Source organism: Macrotis lagotis, chromosome 2 (assembly GCF_037893015.1).
Source record: "Macrotis lagotis isolate mMagLag1 chromosome 2, bilby.v1.9.chrom.fasta, whole genome shotgun sequence".
In the NCBI taxonomy this organism is placed as follows: Eukaryota; Metazoa; Chordata; class Mammalia; order Peramelemorphia; family Peramelidae; genus Macrotis; species Macrotis lagotis.
Window position 1 is genome coordinate 162,890,468 of NC_133659.1, and position 18,071 is coordinate 162,908,538.

Here is an 18,071-nt window from a genome sequence, read left to right on the forward strand (position 1 = left end):
GGGGTCTCTTTCCTTTCCTTAAAGTCTAACAAAAGGAAAACCCAATTCCTTCCAGAGTCTCCACTAGAAGTAGGAGATGCAAGATATCGTAGGAGGAAAAGAACAGGATTTTTGCAAGGCAAATGGGGTTAAGTGGCTTGCCCAAGGCCACATGGCTAGGTAATTATTAAGTGTCTGAGACCAGATTTGAACCCAGGTACTCCTGACTCCAGGGCCGGTGCTTTATCCACTGCACCACCTAGCTGCCCCAGGATTTTGATTTCAAAGACTTGGATTAGCATCCTAGTTCTGCTGTGAACTTACTGAATATCTTTGAATAAGTCATTACCTCTGTGAGGATGTTTCCTCAACTATAAAATGAAAAGGTTGCACTAGATGATCTGAAAGGTCCTAGCTAGCTCTAACATGATATATTAACAGTATTTGATAGCAGTCTATGAATCTGAATGCAGATTTCTCCTCCTGCCCATTCCCCAAATCTTAGCCTGTCCCTTATTTGCTAGGGCTAGATTTGACCAGTCCTTTCCCTTCTAAAATAACTACCTGCACCAAACCTCTGACTTTCTCTTCCAGTTTAAAGGAGCCAAGTATTAGCTGAATCAGGTTGGGAATCCCACTGAGGTAGGTCCTCAATCTCCATAAACCTCTCTTTTGATCAGGGTGGGATAAGAAAGAATTAAAAGGTAAATGGAAGGTGAGAAACTATCATCACTGGAGGAAATGGGTTATTATAAGTGGGAATCAAACTAATATAATAAGCACCAATCCTATACAATGCTCCAGTGTTTGGACTCCAAGAGAAGGAGAAGGGAGTTTCTCAACTCAGAGAGTCAAGAGACAGAGAAGATTAAGCCATCTCAATTTTCAGCTAGCAAGTCACAACGTGAAAGAGCAAAACTAGATTCCATATGATCCTATTCCTCCATAGATAAGCCTATATACCCAGATAGAGGAAAGAAGCACCACTGAACAGGAAAAAAAATCTAATGCAAAAAGTGGGAGTACAAATTAGGGAAGTAAATGGACAATGAAAATAAAATGGAGTTGGGAGTTAGAAAAATCTGGGTTCTAAGTTTGCTTCAGTTTGTCACTTAGTACTATCAACTTAGGCAAGTCATAATCTTTTGGAGTCATACTACTGTTTGACTATCTCATACCTCCTAGTTCAATTATTCCCTCTCTGCAGATGACTCCCAAATCCCTATGTCCAGCTCTAATCTCTATCCAGGCAGCTAGGTTGTCTACTGGATAGATCACTGAACCAGGAATCAGTAAGAGCCAAGTTGAAATTTGTTCTCAGATTTTTGCCAGCCTCAGTTTTCTCCACTGGTAAAAAGGATCTATTAATGGCACCCACTTCAAATGGTAATATATAAAATATATTGAAATTTCAAAGAACTAAATGTAAACTATATTATTGCTGAGCTTGTCCCATATTTTTCAGATGACTGTTCGGTGCTTCTAAAATGACCAAAATAGATTCTTCCCCACTCCCCCTTATCAAGAAAAACAACAAAAAACTATTACCCCTTGTCCATCCCCCTAATCTTTTTTTCACTTGACACCATCCTCCTAATTATTCAAAACTCCTGGATTAAATTTTTACTTTTTCCCTTCTGCATTCCTGTCTGATAAATTTCCAAGTCCTTATTGCTCTACCTCTATATTTTGTATTTTTTCCTCTTATCCAATCCTATTGCTACCACTTCATCACTTCTCATTTGTAATACTGTAAATAGCTACTTAAGTGGTCTCTTAGTTCCCAATCTATTTTCATCTTTCAGGCATCTTTTCAAAATATCTAAAATTCAGTGCCTCCTTATTACCTATAGGATAATAGACCAACTTGACAAGATTCTCCATGATCTAGCTCCAATCTACCTTTCTGGCCATGTTTCACTTTGCTTGGCTTTATACACTCTCCATCCAAGTTAACCCAGAAGATTATTGGTAATTTCCCAATTTTATTCTGCTCAACTTTGTAAAGTTCCTCATGTCTAATCTCATTGAAATCCTTCTATGTCTGAGACAGTTAGTACAGTAAATAATGCTGAGCTTGAAGTCAGGAAAAACTGAGTTCAAATCCTAACTCAGACTGGGTTCCTGACTCTGAGCCAATCTCTTAAACTCTTGAACTATTTCCTCATCTGTAAATGAGGATATAGATGAGGATAAAAGCACCTAATTCCCAGCAGGTTGTAAGGATCAAATGAGATATTTGTAAAGCACTTGTAGACATTTAAGCCTTTCATTAAGTCTCTTCTGCTTCCCCTCTGCCCTCTGCTCACTTTATCTCCGTCTTTGCCTGAGGGCAGGGGCTATATGTATTTTTTTTAAAAGCAGTCTAGTAGAGGGCATAGAGCACTAGGCTTTAAATCAGGATTAATTCCCTAGTTCAAATTAGGTCTCAAGCATTCATTGGTTATGTAACCTTGAGTAAGTCATCTCTCAGGCTGAGTTTCTTCAGCTGATAAATGAGGATAATATCTTCAGTACACAGGATTTTTGTGAGGGTTAAAGAAGGCTGTTAAATGCTGTACTTTAGGATTTCCCTCACCCCATTGTGGTATCATAAGCACCTAGCACAGCTTTGCATGTTGTTTATTAAAAGTCTTATTTAATTGCCTCATTTATAAAAGAAGTATGTGCTTCATTTACTGCTCAGGGTTGACTAATTGATAAAAAGCACTGTATACCCAAGCTTCAGATATTTACAATAATCTTATACATTCCACCCTCTCCTCCCACTCCAAACATTTTTTTAAATCTGAATTTACCTTACAGACAGCAATTTTTCTATCAAATATCTGTATGCTCCCTCCCCCCAAGCCTTTCAGAGATATTTCCCAAAGAGTACAGTGGGAATTTTGATATGGGACTGATGAGGAAGCTAATGGTTAGAGGTTAAAGGATTAGCTCAATGTCATCCAGTTAAGACAGGGACCACAAGCTGGGTCTCTTGTTTTCAATAGCCAAACTTTTCATCCTTAATACTTTCTCATTAAAAGTGCTATCTATGTAAAAAATTACTCCACTTGGATTCAGTCACAATGTCCTTGCAGACCTCCCCTCATTTCCATCTGAAGCAGGACTCAAATTCTTTTACAGGATTATGGGATACCCCTACAGTGATGTCATTAGGCCAGTGTATCACCCAGCTGTGCTAAAAAGTTCAGCTGTGGGACATAAAAATGCTGAATGGCTTCTAAAGAAGAGAGCAGAGACAAATCTGCTGACCTGGAATCTCTTCTGCATCAGCAAGGTAGCAGACATCGGGGAGCTGACTGACCCATCCCAGCTGATTCACAGAATCTGCAAGGTGATAGTGTTAAACTTTAAAGGTCTATAAAAATGTAACTTGAGTTGAATTCAATTCTATCCCTCTTTCTGCCCAGGTGAGCAACTCTCTTCTAAAACTATTTGCACCTGCTGAGAATAGAAGGCTCTTGCTCTGGTCTAACCTGTCCCACCTACTTTGATAACAAACCAGCCCCTCTTATTCTTACTACCCCAGATTGATATCCCAATGAATGGATCTCCAATGTGCCCTCATCTCCAACTTTCATTAGCCATAGCTGCTTTTTCCCATCTCTCTCCAGGTTCTTGTTATAATCTGCTCTTCCAGGATACTAGATATACCCGCCACAGACTCATTCTTTCATCCTGCCTCCTCCTATAGCCAGTAAGGCAGAGGCATTTTAAAGAAAGTTTTATCAAATCATCTTGAGGCAGACCTGAGAATCTGGGAAATTCATCTCAAGCATCCAGCTTTTACCATAGAGTCTGATGAAGAGTAGATAGACCCTTAAGAAAAGCTTGCTGGGGCAGCTAGGTGAGGCAGTGGATAGAGCACCAGTTTGACTATTAAGTATCAACACAGAAACTGTTGTGAACATATTGGGAATTTAAGTAAAATGAAGAAAAGAATAAATTATCATGATCTTAAGAAAATCTTGCCATCAACTTCAACAGGCTTGACTTCTCAAGACAAGCCCCTTCACCTTTCAGTCTATTTGTTCATCTATGAATTGAGATTAATAATGAGAAATTATGTGTAATATTACAGAAATGTGAGATCATATTGACAGAGCCAAGATTTAAAACCCAGGTTGTTCCTGACTCCCCAATTCAGGGTTTCTTCCACTACTCCAAGCTGTTGCCCTTGAGGAGTAACAGCTCAGAAATTAAGGACTCTATTTGATCAAGTCTATAATGTACTAGGTACAAAAAAGAATAAGGCAGGCAGTACCATCTAATTTTGGAGACTTCTATAGATAAACTGGATCATTCTGTACTCTCTGGACCTGTGCATCTGCTAGATGCTCTATAGACCCAATGCACTAGCCCATGTTGCCCAGCAACCACTACCATCATGCATAGGGATTGTACAGTCTCCATTGCCAAGGTAGGAAAAGCCTGAGTGCCCCAATGTGAACCACATGAACCTGTCTGGCTCCAACCTGAAGTAGGTCAGATTTCAGATAAGTCTATGGTTTTCCTGTAAAATGATGAAACTCTCCTCTATACTTAATGAGAAACAGACTCCTCCCTTACCCAGGGACATAAAGCCAGGGATAGCACAAAGCATCTGCCTGAGTCCTGACCTTTCCATTTTTACAGATTCCATCCTGGTCATCACACCTTTCTAAACCACTCTCCTGACCACTCTCCAATTGTCTGCTGTCGATTCAAGAATCATTCGGTCCTACCCTTGCCTGCCCAAGGAATAGTAACTCCTTAGATTTCAACAAAAAAAAAAAATCCAGTGCTGTGCCTGACCCTTCTCCTGCTCCCTCCTTCAAAATGAGATTAACTCCCTTCATATCTAACATCTTTCTATACTAGCCCACAATTTCTGTAGACAAGCCCCCTCAAGTATTTATACACATGGCTCAACCTGAATGTTCCACACACCTAACCCAACTGTAAACACCTAAGGATTACAACAAAATCTACTTCACAGTACTAAGGACAGAGCTCATAATATAGCAGTACTTAAGGCATTGCTGATATTACTACAATATACTGCTCACTCTTAGCTAGCAAGAAGCAAGTTGGAGCCCAAAAACCGACTATGCTCCTCTTAGGGTTGGAAAATCATTAAGTCACAAGCATGAAAGGACTTCCAAAGTTATTTGGTCCAGCCTCCTGCATCCAAGCAGTTTTCAAATTGACCCCAAACTAAAAACCATTTATTTGATGTTCATTTTAATCATTAAGAGAGTTCAACTTCTCACCTGCTCTCAGGATCATTAAGGCAACAGGGTTTGAAATGGCAAGCAAGAAGTAATGCTTCATGACCCCTCTCTGAACCTTCTCTTAGCCACCAAAAGTTCCCCTTAGGTGTCAGGGCCAAAAGAGGAGCAATCAATAAGGAGGCAACCCAGGAAGTTATCACAGAGTACTTTACACAAAGTACAAACAAATTAGGGGCAAAGAACAACAAATAAAGAGGTGTGGTTCAGAGAAAGGAAATCACACCATAAAAGGAGGAAGGGTACAGGATAAGCAACTTCTGTCAGGATGGATGTTTTATTTCAACAGACATTTTTGTTTTTGTTTAAAAAACAAAAACAAAAGAATCAAAAACAAAAACAAAAAAATCAGAAACAAAATTCAGAATTCAATCAGTCGTCTCATCCTATTAGGGAGCCAAAGTTCCCAACCTAGAATTCAACAGTTGTTTCTAGAAGAGTCACTCGGGAGTCTCTGTTGGCCCCAAGAGATATGGAAGCTGCATTTTCTAAGTTTTATTAAGAAAATGAAATCCAATGTGTTCCTTCTTAAGGAAGTGATGGCTGGGGCCCTAGGGAAGAAGGTCCTGGACTTGGAGCTGCTGGGGCTCCCAAAGGTGTTAGCTGGGAAGGGCAAGACCAGGCCATCTGGTACTGGGTAAAGGGAAAGATGGGATCCATGAGGAAATCAGTTCCAGAAGGCTAGAATCCATATTTGGCTTGGGTCTGCCGACGGCTGAGTTTATTTTCTGACCAGGTGTTCTTCAGCTCCAACTCTCGCTCTTTAGCCTAAAGAGTCAAGAAGAAAATTTTAGGAAAAGTTTCAATAAACTAAAAATTTTCCTTCTTCCCCTGGGAGATATCTAATCCCACATTTCCCCACTGTGATAACTAGTCAAACTCTAGTTGTCTACCTGCCCAAGTAGATGGGCAAGTCATACAATGTTTTCTGGGTAGGGGTGGTGAAATGGTTATGGAGGGCAAGTAAACCTTAAAAGTCTAGCTAAATGTTAATTATGACTAATCCTAACAATGCTGAGTAGGTATTTACTTTCCCCGTTTGTCCTGACTCAACCACTCCCCTGCTTCCTTCTAGAAATGAATAGATCACTCACCCATAAGACTTTCTCTCTCAAAAAAAAAAAAAAGGCAAAGGTCTGACTCTTACTATTTCTGGAAACAAGTGACAGAATTTTGTTTTTTGTTTAAGAGACAAGCTTCTCATTCAGTTATGAATTATGTGCCTACTGAAATTCTAGAGCAGCTTATTGTCCATAATGGTTTCAGGGATAAGATTAACTATAAGGATTACACAGAAGGATTACTGAATTGGGGAAGGTGAAAAATGAAAAATATTTGCTATGTATATTTTGCCTGATTATAAGCTACTCAAGGAGATCACATCCGACATTTCTGCCTCCTCTACAATGCCTAGCATAAAGCCTGATATGCTATATAAAGAACCTAACACATTAAAGGTATATGATATGATATAAAATTTAAGATTTGCAAAACATTTTATATATATATATGTATATATATATATATATACATATATATATATATATAAAATCTCATTTGTGATCTCAACTTGAAAGATAGGTGGAAAAAATAGGAGAGATCTAAGTTCAAACTTAAAAGTGTGATGGCCTCTCCTGGACAAGTCATTTAGCCCTTATAATTTTTTTGTATAAAGTGGATAAATTTAAGTGGAGAAAATACTTATACTACCTTTAAAGGGATATTTTCAAAGGAAAAAATACAACCTTAAAGTTAGATATAATTGAGCTAATCCACAGGCATTCAAATGTTCAAGAGTTGATACATCAAGTCACATTCAAAACAAAATCCAAGACATTTAAAAAAACACACAAATGTGGGATGATTTGGTTTATCATATTTACCTGTTATTGTTTCACTCTAGTCCTGAAGTGACAAGAGTGCTAATCATATATATATAATTCACTTTTGATACACTAGATATGCTTCTGAAAATTTAGATTCAAACAGATTTTTAGGAAATAAATTTAGGAAGAGGAGTCTATCAGTTTAAGGAATCCTATGAGAAAACCTCTTAGAAAATGGCTTGCTTAAAACAAGACACATTACCTCTTCTGGAGGTTAAAAATGGGGTGATAATTCCAAAGGAAACTATTGCCACCTAGTGGCCAAGATGAAAATTAATCCAAAATTAAGCCAAAAATTTCCTCTGAATGTGCAACTCCCATAACTACAATCCAGAAATTAATGGTCACATTTCATGCAATTTCCCTCCACAGAACTGGATCTCAGGCTTCAAAATGTGACCAAAGGCTGAGTAGGGAGGCTGGGTCCTTGCCCTAGCTCACCTGATGAATCAGATAAGTGATTTGGTGTTTTCGCCTCTGCTGGCCTGTTGGCTGCTCACCTTTCTTCTGTAAAGTAAAGAAACAAACTGTCAATCTAAGAAGGCAAATCTGTCCAAAGATTGGGTTGGTGGTTAGGAAAGTAAAGAGAAAAAATTAGGAAAAGTAAAGAGAAAAAATTCCAGACACTTGATAGATGATGTGATTGTAGCTCCTGGGAAGAAAATTAGCTGAAAACCCTCATCTAAAGATATTTATTTTAAAAAATGAAGAAATTAGAATACTCAAAAGAAAATTCAGGCTCATGAAGCAGACTTGCTGGAGATGTCAAGATTGTACTGCTATTAAGTTAGGCTTCTTGAAGACAGACTTAACTTAAATGTTGTCTTGGATAGTCTTCCTTACCAAACTCTTTACCTGCCTGGACTTATTTCCAACTCAAAGTAACTTCAGCAGTGGATCTTTTCTCCTCTGCCATCCATTCCCTGAGTCATAGACCTGGAAGATTCTCTTGCTCTCTGGCTCACTAGGCTCTCTCATTATTCAATCTGCCCCCAAAATTGCCCCTCTTTTTGGAAGTCTCTCCAGTTCTGGCATATGAAAGCCAAAAATTTCTCTGAATGTGCCAACTCCCACAACTACAGCTCCTCTGCTCAACCCACCTCCATATCTTCAAGGGGTCCAACTCAGGGGGCTTCTTCCTACTTACTAATGAAGCTTCATATAAATAATAACAAAACTGGATATGGCAATAAAGTCACTGAGGGCAGAAAATGGTAGCTTCTTCTGTATATTGTAAACAATAATAATATCCTTTCATTATAAAAATACTGCTGACCTACCATCATTGGATGTGACTTTTTTATTTTCGGTAAATGATGGTGGATTTATGATGTTCTAACTACACTCTTGCTTGATATGACCTAAGGCATTCAAATGCAAGACAAATGTTTATGGCTAAAGTGATCATCTATCTGTGCCCTTTCTCTGTTATATCCAATTTATTTACAGCTTGCTTATCTGCAGTAGTTTGTGTATTGACCTCTCCATTAGATTGTGGGGTCCTTGAAAGCATGGATGATCTTTAGCCTTTCTTTGAATCCTCAGACTTAGCACGAAGACTGGAACATAGTAGGTCCTTAATAAATGTTTCCTAATGTCCTCATGGAACTAAATCAACACAAACTAGAGGGAAATAAAGCTTAAGGCCTTGCTCTCATCCCTGCTGCGCTGATGCAGAGCTGCTAATATTTTTGCTTTTCCATGCTAGATCATAAAGGTCTAGACTTGATGCTACACATGTGGGGTACAAGATCAACCTTACTCCTACTGATAAAAACTGGCATATAGACATTGCTGTGCTGAGGTTAAGGGGACAAGGTCACACACATCTTGCTTCCACAATGGAGGAAAGATAAGGATAAGGATATCAGGAAAAGGGACAGATACACACAACTCAGCAACTTCACTACTGTGACCACATTTAAAGGGAACCCCTGTTATTTTCTGATTCCACAGGGTAGAAAGAAGGATGTGAGTGTGGGCTGAGGGATATTTGGGGAAGAACTGAAAATTAGAACATCTTCCTACAGCCATGACCTAAGGTTGGGAAATACTGCTCTCTTAACAAGAGACTGCATTTGAACACGAGTTCAAATATTTCATCTAGGCATTATCACTATTATAGTTCTTTTCACAATTCTTTCTATAGTATTAAAGGTAAAGCTCTGTTAAAACAAGGGAACACCTAGGAACAGGAAACATTCCTGAAATTATTTTCCAATACCCCAAAGATATCAAATAAATATATATAAAGACCCATATTTATATACATAAAAAGTTCATTTTGTAGTAGCAAAGAACTAGAAGCAATGGGAATGTCTACAAATTGGAGAAGGACCAAGAAAAATGTGGCAAATAAATATAATAGAATAGCATTTTACCATAAAAAGTTATGAAAAGGATGATTTCCTGGAATAATTTTTTGTATTTGTAAGGCAATGAGGTTAAGTGACTTGCCCAAGGTCACACAGCTAAGTAATTATTAAGTGTCTGAGGCCACATTTGAACTCAGGTCATCCTGACTCCAGGGACAGTGCTCATTGCGCCATCTAGCTGCCCCCTCCTGGAATAATTTAAACAGGTACACATGAAATAAGCAGTGAGAACAATTTATACAACAATATAAAGAAAAAAACTTGGAAGAACTTAGGATCTCTGATCAATGTGATCATTAGCTAAGATTTCTGAAAATCCCTAAGCATGCTACCCAACTTCTGACAGAAAAGTGATCAATTCAAACAAGATATAGAATGAAACAGTTTTGGACTTGGTCCATGTGCTCTAATAGTTATAACTATGCATACTTGTATGAGTTTTGCATTTTTCCCCCCCAATGGGAGTTGGAGGGAGGCAGAAAAGGACTTTTTTGTTTCCAAAAGCTCCAAAGCACCAAACCATCTCACTCTACCTTGCTGAATGACTTCATGGTTTTTTCTTCTGTCAAGGACTTGGTCATCCACTGCTGGGCCCCGCTGAGCTGGTCATCCCCTTTGATCTCCACAAAGTTAATCTCCTCCCTTCCCCGATTCCTCTTGCCCTGAAGGCGCTTGAACTAAGAAAGAGTATAAATTAGAAAAGTCACAAGTAGCCTATAAAGCAGGTTGAGACAAAGGATGATATAGGATAATTTGGATCATTTGGATTCTCATTGAATTTTGTGAGCTCCCAATGTTACTTGAAATGTTGCTTCTACATAATACAAATTGAGTCAGAACATCACATACTAACATTATTTATATTTTATTGTATTTTTGTCAGCTATTAAGCTACTTCTCCTTCTTTCAATTTCATCTGAAGTGCTACCTACTTAAGGAAGTTCTCCTAGATACAGTACAAGGATAGTTGAGAGTTACATACTACCATCTGAAGGTATGCACAGGGTCAGTTGCACTTAATTTATTGTCAAGTTTTTTTTTACTTAGTCTTACTAAACCAAGTTATCACACAAAGATATTCAGGAGAGAGGGAAGAGATATTGAATTGAGTAAGGGTTGTGAAAGAAAAGGTTTGCAAAAGAAATTTGGCAAAGAATTGCAGGAAATTTGGTTATGATTTTTATAACTACTATTTGTTGTCCTTCCTGGAAAGATATCAGTTACCTACATAAATACAAGTTACCCACTAAAGGCATGAAGGGGAGTTTTTGAGTAGGGGGCAGACAAATAGCACAAATTACCAAAAACCTCAGTTGGATACAAATATGTAATCCAAACATCAGTGAGACACTAAGACTACTACTTTTGAAAAGGGAATTATTTGGATATAATCATAATAAAAATAATGATAATGATGGTAACATTGGAAAGGATGAGCATCTAACTCAATGAAGCAAATAGAGGAACTTTAGATATGAAAAGATAAAGGAGAGAAGATAATTTAAAAAAAAACTTCTATACAAAGAAGTAATTTAGTTTCCACAGTCCCAGAAATTTCACAGCTATTCCCAAAGAGTCACAACTGCCTTGGGTGAGAAACCTTGTATTGAGTACTTCAAGATGAACTCTGCCTTACCCCCCAAGTAACAGTTTGGCAAAGTGCTTAGAAATTCATCACTAGAGATTGGTCACTAATGGATTTTTTTTTTTTTGCAACAGTAACATAAAACAGTTCACTACAAGAGCTCGGAGAGGTTGTCATCTATTTTTGGAGAGAGGATAAATATCAATAAATTATGGGTCTTTTTAATGACAGTATTAAATGCTAGGGCTATGAAAAGACCTTCATTATAAATACCCTGAATATGGACTTCAAGATCATGAAATTTAGATTCCTTCATATGTATTAGAGAAAGCTTCCTGAAGGAAATAGCACAACAAATGGCCTAAAAAACACAGCTTGGGAGAATATACTTCTGAGAAACAAATCAACTAAAAAATAAAAAATCTTTTTTTAGTATCTGTTCTGACCCCATGAATGGGATCTTTCAGTCAAAATTAATAAAAGTAGTATGCTAACTTACCGCTTCATCATCAATGAAGGAGGCATCTGGAGTAATCTCCTGGGGGGGAGCTAAGGCTGGATCAGACTCAGAGTAGTAGCCACCACTGTAGTAATCCTAAAGCCAGAATAAAACCAACTTAATTCAAACATTTATTAAGCACTGAAAAGCACCACACCAAGCATTTGGATACAATGAAATAACAGGACACCAACTTTTACTTCTAACTGGGGTAGGTGAGGGAGAAAGATAAAACATATATACAAATAACTAATAATGCAATGGGAAGGAGAGATCTCAGCAAAGCACTCTGGAAAAGTCAGAGAAAGAGAGAGAAAGTTGTATACTAAGGGAAGGTCTATAAGGCATTTCAAGGGGAAAACAGTAAATAATGATACTCAAGTACTCGGAAACAACTTGTTGTATAACTTAAATTTATTATATTCCTTTAAATTTCTATGAAGGAACCAATAAATTTTGGGGAAAATGAATTAAAGACTACCTTATTTTATTTTTACCATATTTTCAAAGGATATCAGGCTGACAGGAACTCAAGTTATCCAGACCAGTGAGGTCAAATTCAAAAAGAAAAAAGGGGCAAGGGAGTTGACTAAACTATATATTAAGGATCCCTGCTGGCCACAAATTGAGTCAGAACATCACATACTAACATTATTTATATTTTATTGTGGCCACAAATTGAGTCAGAACATCACATACTAACATTATTTATATTTTATTGTATTTTTGGCTGCACAGTGTTTTAGGGCTGCATGTCTGACACGTGATACAGTCAAGTGAAACTTACAAGTGAAAAAATAAGAGTCACAGTGTGGTCAAATGTTTTATTCAACATCACACAGATAGAAACTGAGCAAGATCCAAATCCAGTGCTTTTTTCCACTATACCATCCTCATAAATAACCATCAACTACTAAGCTCCTAAGAAATAGAAAATGTCATCAGATAAATATCAAGGATTTTCAGAATCGGAAGGGACTTCAGAGGCTGTCTAGTTCAATCCACGCCTAGAAATTAATTAATCCCTACTGTGACACCTGACAAGTGATCATCGAAGCTCTAATGGAAGACCTCCAATAAGTACAGGTAACTCACTACCTCTGAAGTAGCCCATTCTGCTTACTGAAAGTTCTAAAATTAGTAAAAAAAAAAAATTTTTTTTTACATTAAAGCTAAAACTGCCTCTTTATTCTTTCTATCAACTGTTCCTAATTCTGTCCTCTGAAATCACTTTAATCCTTTTACATTGTCAGGCCTTCAAATACCTGAAGAGAGCTATCATGTCCTCCCTGAACCCTCTCTTCTTCAAACTAAATAACTGCAGTTCCTTTAAAAGATTCTCGTTTGTAATGGTCTCAAATCTTTGTTGCCTCCCCTAGATATTGGCTGTGGCCTGATCCGGGAAAGAGTACGTAGGCACTACCTATCCCCATCCTGGTCCTGGACACTAGGAATTTACTAATATAATATAGTTCAAGATTACATTTGCTTTTCTGGTAGCCATAGCAAACTATCAACTCATATTGAATCTAAAATCCATTAAAACCTCCAGATCATTTTTCATGACAAATTATTAACTCTGTCTTTGAAATCCAGCATTTATGAAGTTAATTCTTATTTAATTCAGTTGAAATTTCTAGTCTAAAAAATTTTTTTGGATCCTATCAAATGGCATCACTAATCTCAACAATGTATTATCTAAAAAGCATACCATCTCCCTTTTGTAGTTTGCATTCCCTAGTACCTAGTAAGGTACCTATCACATAGTAGATACTTATTACATGCTTATTGATTGATTAATCTGTCTTTATCCAACTCTGTCACAAATGTTAACAGCACAGGTCAAAACAAAAGTCCCTAGAAGCTTCCATTGGAGAAGACTACCTACCAAGTAGATATGAAATAATTAATGACTATTCTTGAGTGTAGCCATTCAATAAGTTCAATATCTACTAGATATACCTTCATCTAGCTTAGACCTCTCCATCTTTTATATAAGAATAGCATAAGATATTTTATGAAGTGCTTATTGTTATTTTTGATAAAGTCACAATGGCTTTTGTAATTCTCTTTTTTTCTAGATGTCCTCTAATCAAGTCTTTAATAATTCATTCTTGAATTTAAGTAATTTAAGTTCACTTGTCCAGAGTTTACAGACTTTATATCTTCCTTTTTCTTAAACTGAGACACTCTAAATCTGCAATAGCCTTTTTATTCTCATGATCTTTCAATCACAGAGACTCGTACAACACTTACTTAGGTCTTTCCTGGTCTCCTAGATTACTGTTTCCTCAGTTCTAATCATTAGATCACAGAAGTTGAAGACCAAAAGTTAGAAGACATGCTCAGAGAACCTGTCATTCTAAAAAAGCAGAGTAATCTAATACTCATTATTTTCCTTCTTTCTATGTTGTCTTGGGACAAGAGAATGATAAGAGGGTGACTCAGACATAAAGCAAGCCAATTTTTAGAAAACAAACCAATACTCTGGTTGTTCAGAATTGGTAAATCACAAAATCAGTTTTAAATATACCAAGAATCTATTATTTAGGCATAAAATTCCCTCCACTCTCAAAACAAAACTAGTCTCTATTTTAGCGGATTTGTTTTGGGATTGCCTGAGATTTAGAGATGCTAAAGATTTGCTTCTGACTACCCAGTTATTAAGTGTTTTTGTTGTTCAGTCATTTCAGTTCTGTATGACTATGTGATATCTTTATTTGGGGATACTGGAGTAGTTTGCCATTTTCTCCTCCATCCATTTTATAAATGAAGAAACTGAGGCAACAGGGTTAAGTGACTTGCTCAGAGTCACATAATCAATAAATATCTGAAACTGGATTTAAACTCAGGAAAATGAACTTCCTTAACTTAAAGTCTGACACCCTTGTATCACATAGCCATGCTATTATTACATGTAATAGGTTCAATTTGAAATTTGGCCCAGTCCTCTGAATACTTCCAACAAGTCATAGAGTTCAGTAATTCAATGGTTTCTTCATCAAGTAATGTATATCAAACTGATGCTATTCCACAAAAAAAAGAAAAGAGAAAGGAATCTTTCTGGTCTGACCAAGTTGAAGAATCAGTCTTTCTGTTCTCTCCTGCCCCTGGAGTTCTTTAACTCCTACTCTATTTCTGGCCCACATATTTCCTGGTCAAATATTCCAATTTAAACCAAGAACTAAATAGAAAATGAGGTTCAGTTAACATAGAAGTACATCTCATTATAAACAAATAAAAACCATGAAAAAATAAAATTGGTGGTTGATGCTTCTTCACTTTACAAAAGCATCTGCAATATAATGAATTTCACTAAGAAGCTTCCCTAATCCAACCAAAAAATAAAATTCCACTCATGCTTGACATAAAAAAGAATGCACCTATAAGTCAAGAATATATGGATTTAAGTCCTACCTCCAACACCTACTGGCAACTCTCTAGAAGAATTTTCTCATTTGGTCCCCTATACCAATAAACCTTAGGTCTAGGTTCCTATCCCTATTCTAAAGAAGTCATATTTTGAATGCAAAATTCTACTTAGTGCCCATTCTCAAGTCTTTTCCTATTAGTAAATAAGCTCCTTGAGGGCAGAGACTATCTTTCTTTTGTTTTTGTAATCTCAACTCTTAGCACAAAGCTTGGCATAGCCCTCTTATTTCTTTGAACTTAAGTATAATCTCATTTTTCTTAGCATTCTTGAGAAAAGAGTGAATGGTATGACTATTGTACTCATCAAGCTATATGCTGCATCCAAGGTTTAAAAATTAAAATTTGACTGAAATGCAAACATCTTTTCAAATCTTTGGTAACTTGAAATTTAATTCCTGATCTTCCACAACATCAGAGCATTATTCTATTATTCTATTCAGAATCTATCCAGAAACCAGAAACCATTCTTAAAATTTAAGCATACCACTTCAGCCTTCCTCTCCAACCCCACTTTCACATGCACTAACTTACCAGTTGGTGCCAGGCTGACTTCCACTCCTGAATAATTTCTGGAGTTCTGCCTATTTGCCTTTATTTTGTCCATATTTTAGTAGTGTATCCATCTCTCTTATTTGTCTGGGAACTAAAAAGCAAGGAATCTATCTTTGACTCTAGATCTAACCCAACACGTTAGTATTGAGCTCTGTTTCTGAAGTTCTGGAAATAGAAAAAAGTTCATACATGGTACTTGCTAGTTATGAGACTTTAAAACATGGAGCAAATTTCAGTCAATATTACCCTAATTTTTTTTTTAGCCATACTTATTATGGTCTGATAAAAGCAGCCAAACAGATCCCAGAAAAGTTTAATTTAGTCAAAGTAACATAACACATCAGAGGAGGAATTTGATTACAAGGCTCGAATCTCTAATACACTATAATTATCGCAAGTCATTTCTTTATACTTTTCACCTACCTGATAGTAAACGCCAGTGGCATTAGCATCACCATATGTAGGGAACTGGTTGTAGGGCTGACTGCTGTAGTCTTCCCCAGGCTTAGGCACCCAAGGAGCCCCACTTGAGCCAGCCACCATCTTGAATTCAAGGGGAGCATTGGCCGCATCGTCCTGGAAGGTGGGATCTGGCTCTGTGCCTGGGGGTGGCTCTTCAGAAGCAGCAGGGACAGGGTAGGGGTATGGCTCAGCTCCAGGAGGCTCAGCCTTGTCTGGAAGGGAGAAGAAGTTCTCAGGGGCTACTTCCTCATCACTGTCATCCTCTTCTTGTGTGATCTGTTTTGTCACCTGTAGGGCAGCACTCTTGGCAGCTGCTTTGATGGCTGAGGGTGATGGGGTAGTGGTGGTGGCACCCACAATAGGGGCAGAGGAGGAAGTAGAAGAAGCAGATTTGGTCTTGGGGGTTGGTTTGGAGAGCTTGCTATCAGCAGAGCCATCAGTGGGTTTTCGGGAGAAAGCATAGGGCAGGAGCAATCGGTTAGTCTCTTTTGTGGTCAGGTTTTTGGGTTGGGGAAGCAAAGCTGATAAACCTGTCCCTTCACCAGATCCCTAGTGAGCCAGGAGAGAAATAGGACAAGTGAGACTTTGTATTTTCAGTCCATGATCATTATCAACCATAATAAGAAGTCCAACATAACAAAATGAACCATCCTTCATTGTTTGTTGCCCCAACATTAGGTCCCAATTCTAGCTTCTTCCAACTGTCAAGATTTTGGCAGATCCTATAAACAGGTCTTTTTTCTCTCTCAGGTCTCTCCCTAGTCCATTTTTTTCTGATCCAGCTCTACACTCCTCTCCCACTAAACGATTTTCTAGACTAATATTCTTATGTCTGAATTACATGCCCCTCAATCCCTCATCCAAGCCAAAACTGGATGACTACAGGAAACAACTGTCTTATCTGTATGCTACAGGTGCATTTCTTTTCTTTCCTTTCCATTAACTTGGGGAATACTCTCTTTCCCTAAAGAAGTTTCTTTAGACAAAAAGCTAAATAAAAGAGGTGCTCAATATGTCTTGATAGACAAAATACATTTTTTTCAAACCCAGTTGTGTGCTCAGAAGCTTATAAAGAGTTTGGTTATATTAAGTAAGTATTACCCATGGAAATGTCTTGAAATTTACTTTCCTGAGTGAGACTTTAATGTCAAAAAAAGGAATTTAAAATAAAATCATTGCCCAACCAAGTGATGATTGACTCTTCTAGGTCAAAAGTAACAGAAGTAACAGAAGAAGCAAATAGTCATTGCTTACTATTTATAATCATAGTGGCAAAAATTGGTCATTTCCCACATGGGCAGATGGTATTGTCAACACCAGTCCCAATCTTCATTATCACAATTCATTTCTCTCTTTTAATAGCTTTTGCAAGGCAATGGGGTTAAGTGGCTTGCCTAATTACCTAGCCTCATGGCTAGGTAATTATTAAGTGTCTGAGGCCAGATTTGAACTCAGGTACTCCTGACTCCAAGGCCAGTGTTCTATTCACTGCGCCACCTAGCCGCCCCCACAATTCATTTCTAAAAGGTTTTGTAGCACTTTTGTCACAATGCCCTGAAGGAGACATTGCATGTCCAATTATTCCCATTTTACAGATGAAGAACTTGTGACTAATCAAACAAGGACTAAACCCCAAATCTCCTGCCACCTAGGGTAGGATTCTTTAAGGGTCCATAGCATTGAAAGTTGTTATAGTCAATCCCACATCATCCATGTGTTCATACTGGGACCACTCACACAAATTCTTCCTCAAATGAAGTTCAGATTAATTTCTAAACCATGTTACTAAGAACACCCATATAATCTGGCATACATTAAGTGCTAAATGCTGGAAATAAGATAAAATGAAAATAGTCCCTGACCCCATATAAATTAAAGGTTACTAGTAAAAGGGAATTTTATAATATTTAATCAGTAAAATAAACGTAATTTGAAAAGGAGTTTCCAACAAGTAAGTGCCTATAGACTGGGAAATGCTGAAAAAACCATGGTTGAAATATAAATAGTCATGAATGTGGTACCTGA

The 18,071-nt window shown here is 37.5% G+C and overlaps 1 protein-coding gene across 1 annotated transcript in view; it reads right to left on the reverse strand.

Annotated features, from left to right (window-relative positions):
- Positions 1-2,752: 2,752 nt before the first annotated feature.
- Positions 2,753-18,071, reverse strand: part of PRCC (proline rich mitotic checkpoint control factor) — a 34,950-nt gene continuing 19,631 nt past the window's right edge. The window contains exons 3-7 of the mRNA XM_074223186.1: positions 16,008-16,595; positions 11,601-11,696; positions 10,050-10,193; positions 7,583-7,648; positions 2,753-6,023 (exon numbers count right to left, since the gene is read on the reverse strand). Of these exons, the coding sequence (XP_074079287.1) occupies positions 5,937-6,023; positions 7,583-7,648; positions 10,050-10,193; positions 11,601-11,696; positions 16,008-16,595 (981 nt within the window). The 3' untranslated portion in view covers positions 2,753-5,936. The remainder of the gene's footprint in view (positions 6,024-7,582; positions 7,649-10,049; positions 10,194-11,600; positions 11,697-16,007; positions 16,596-18,071) is intronic.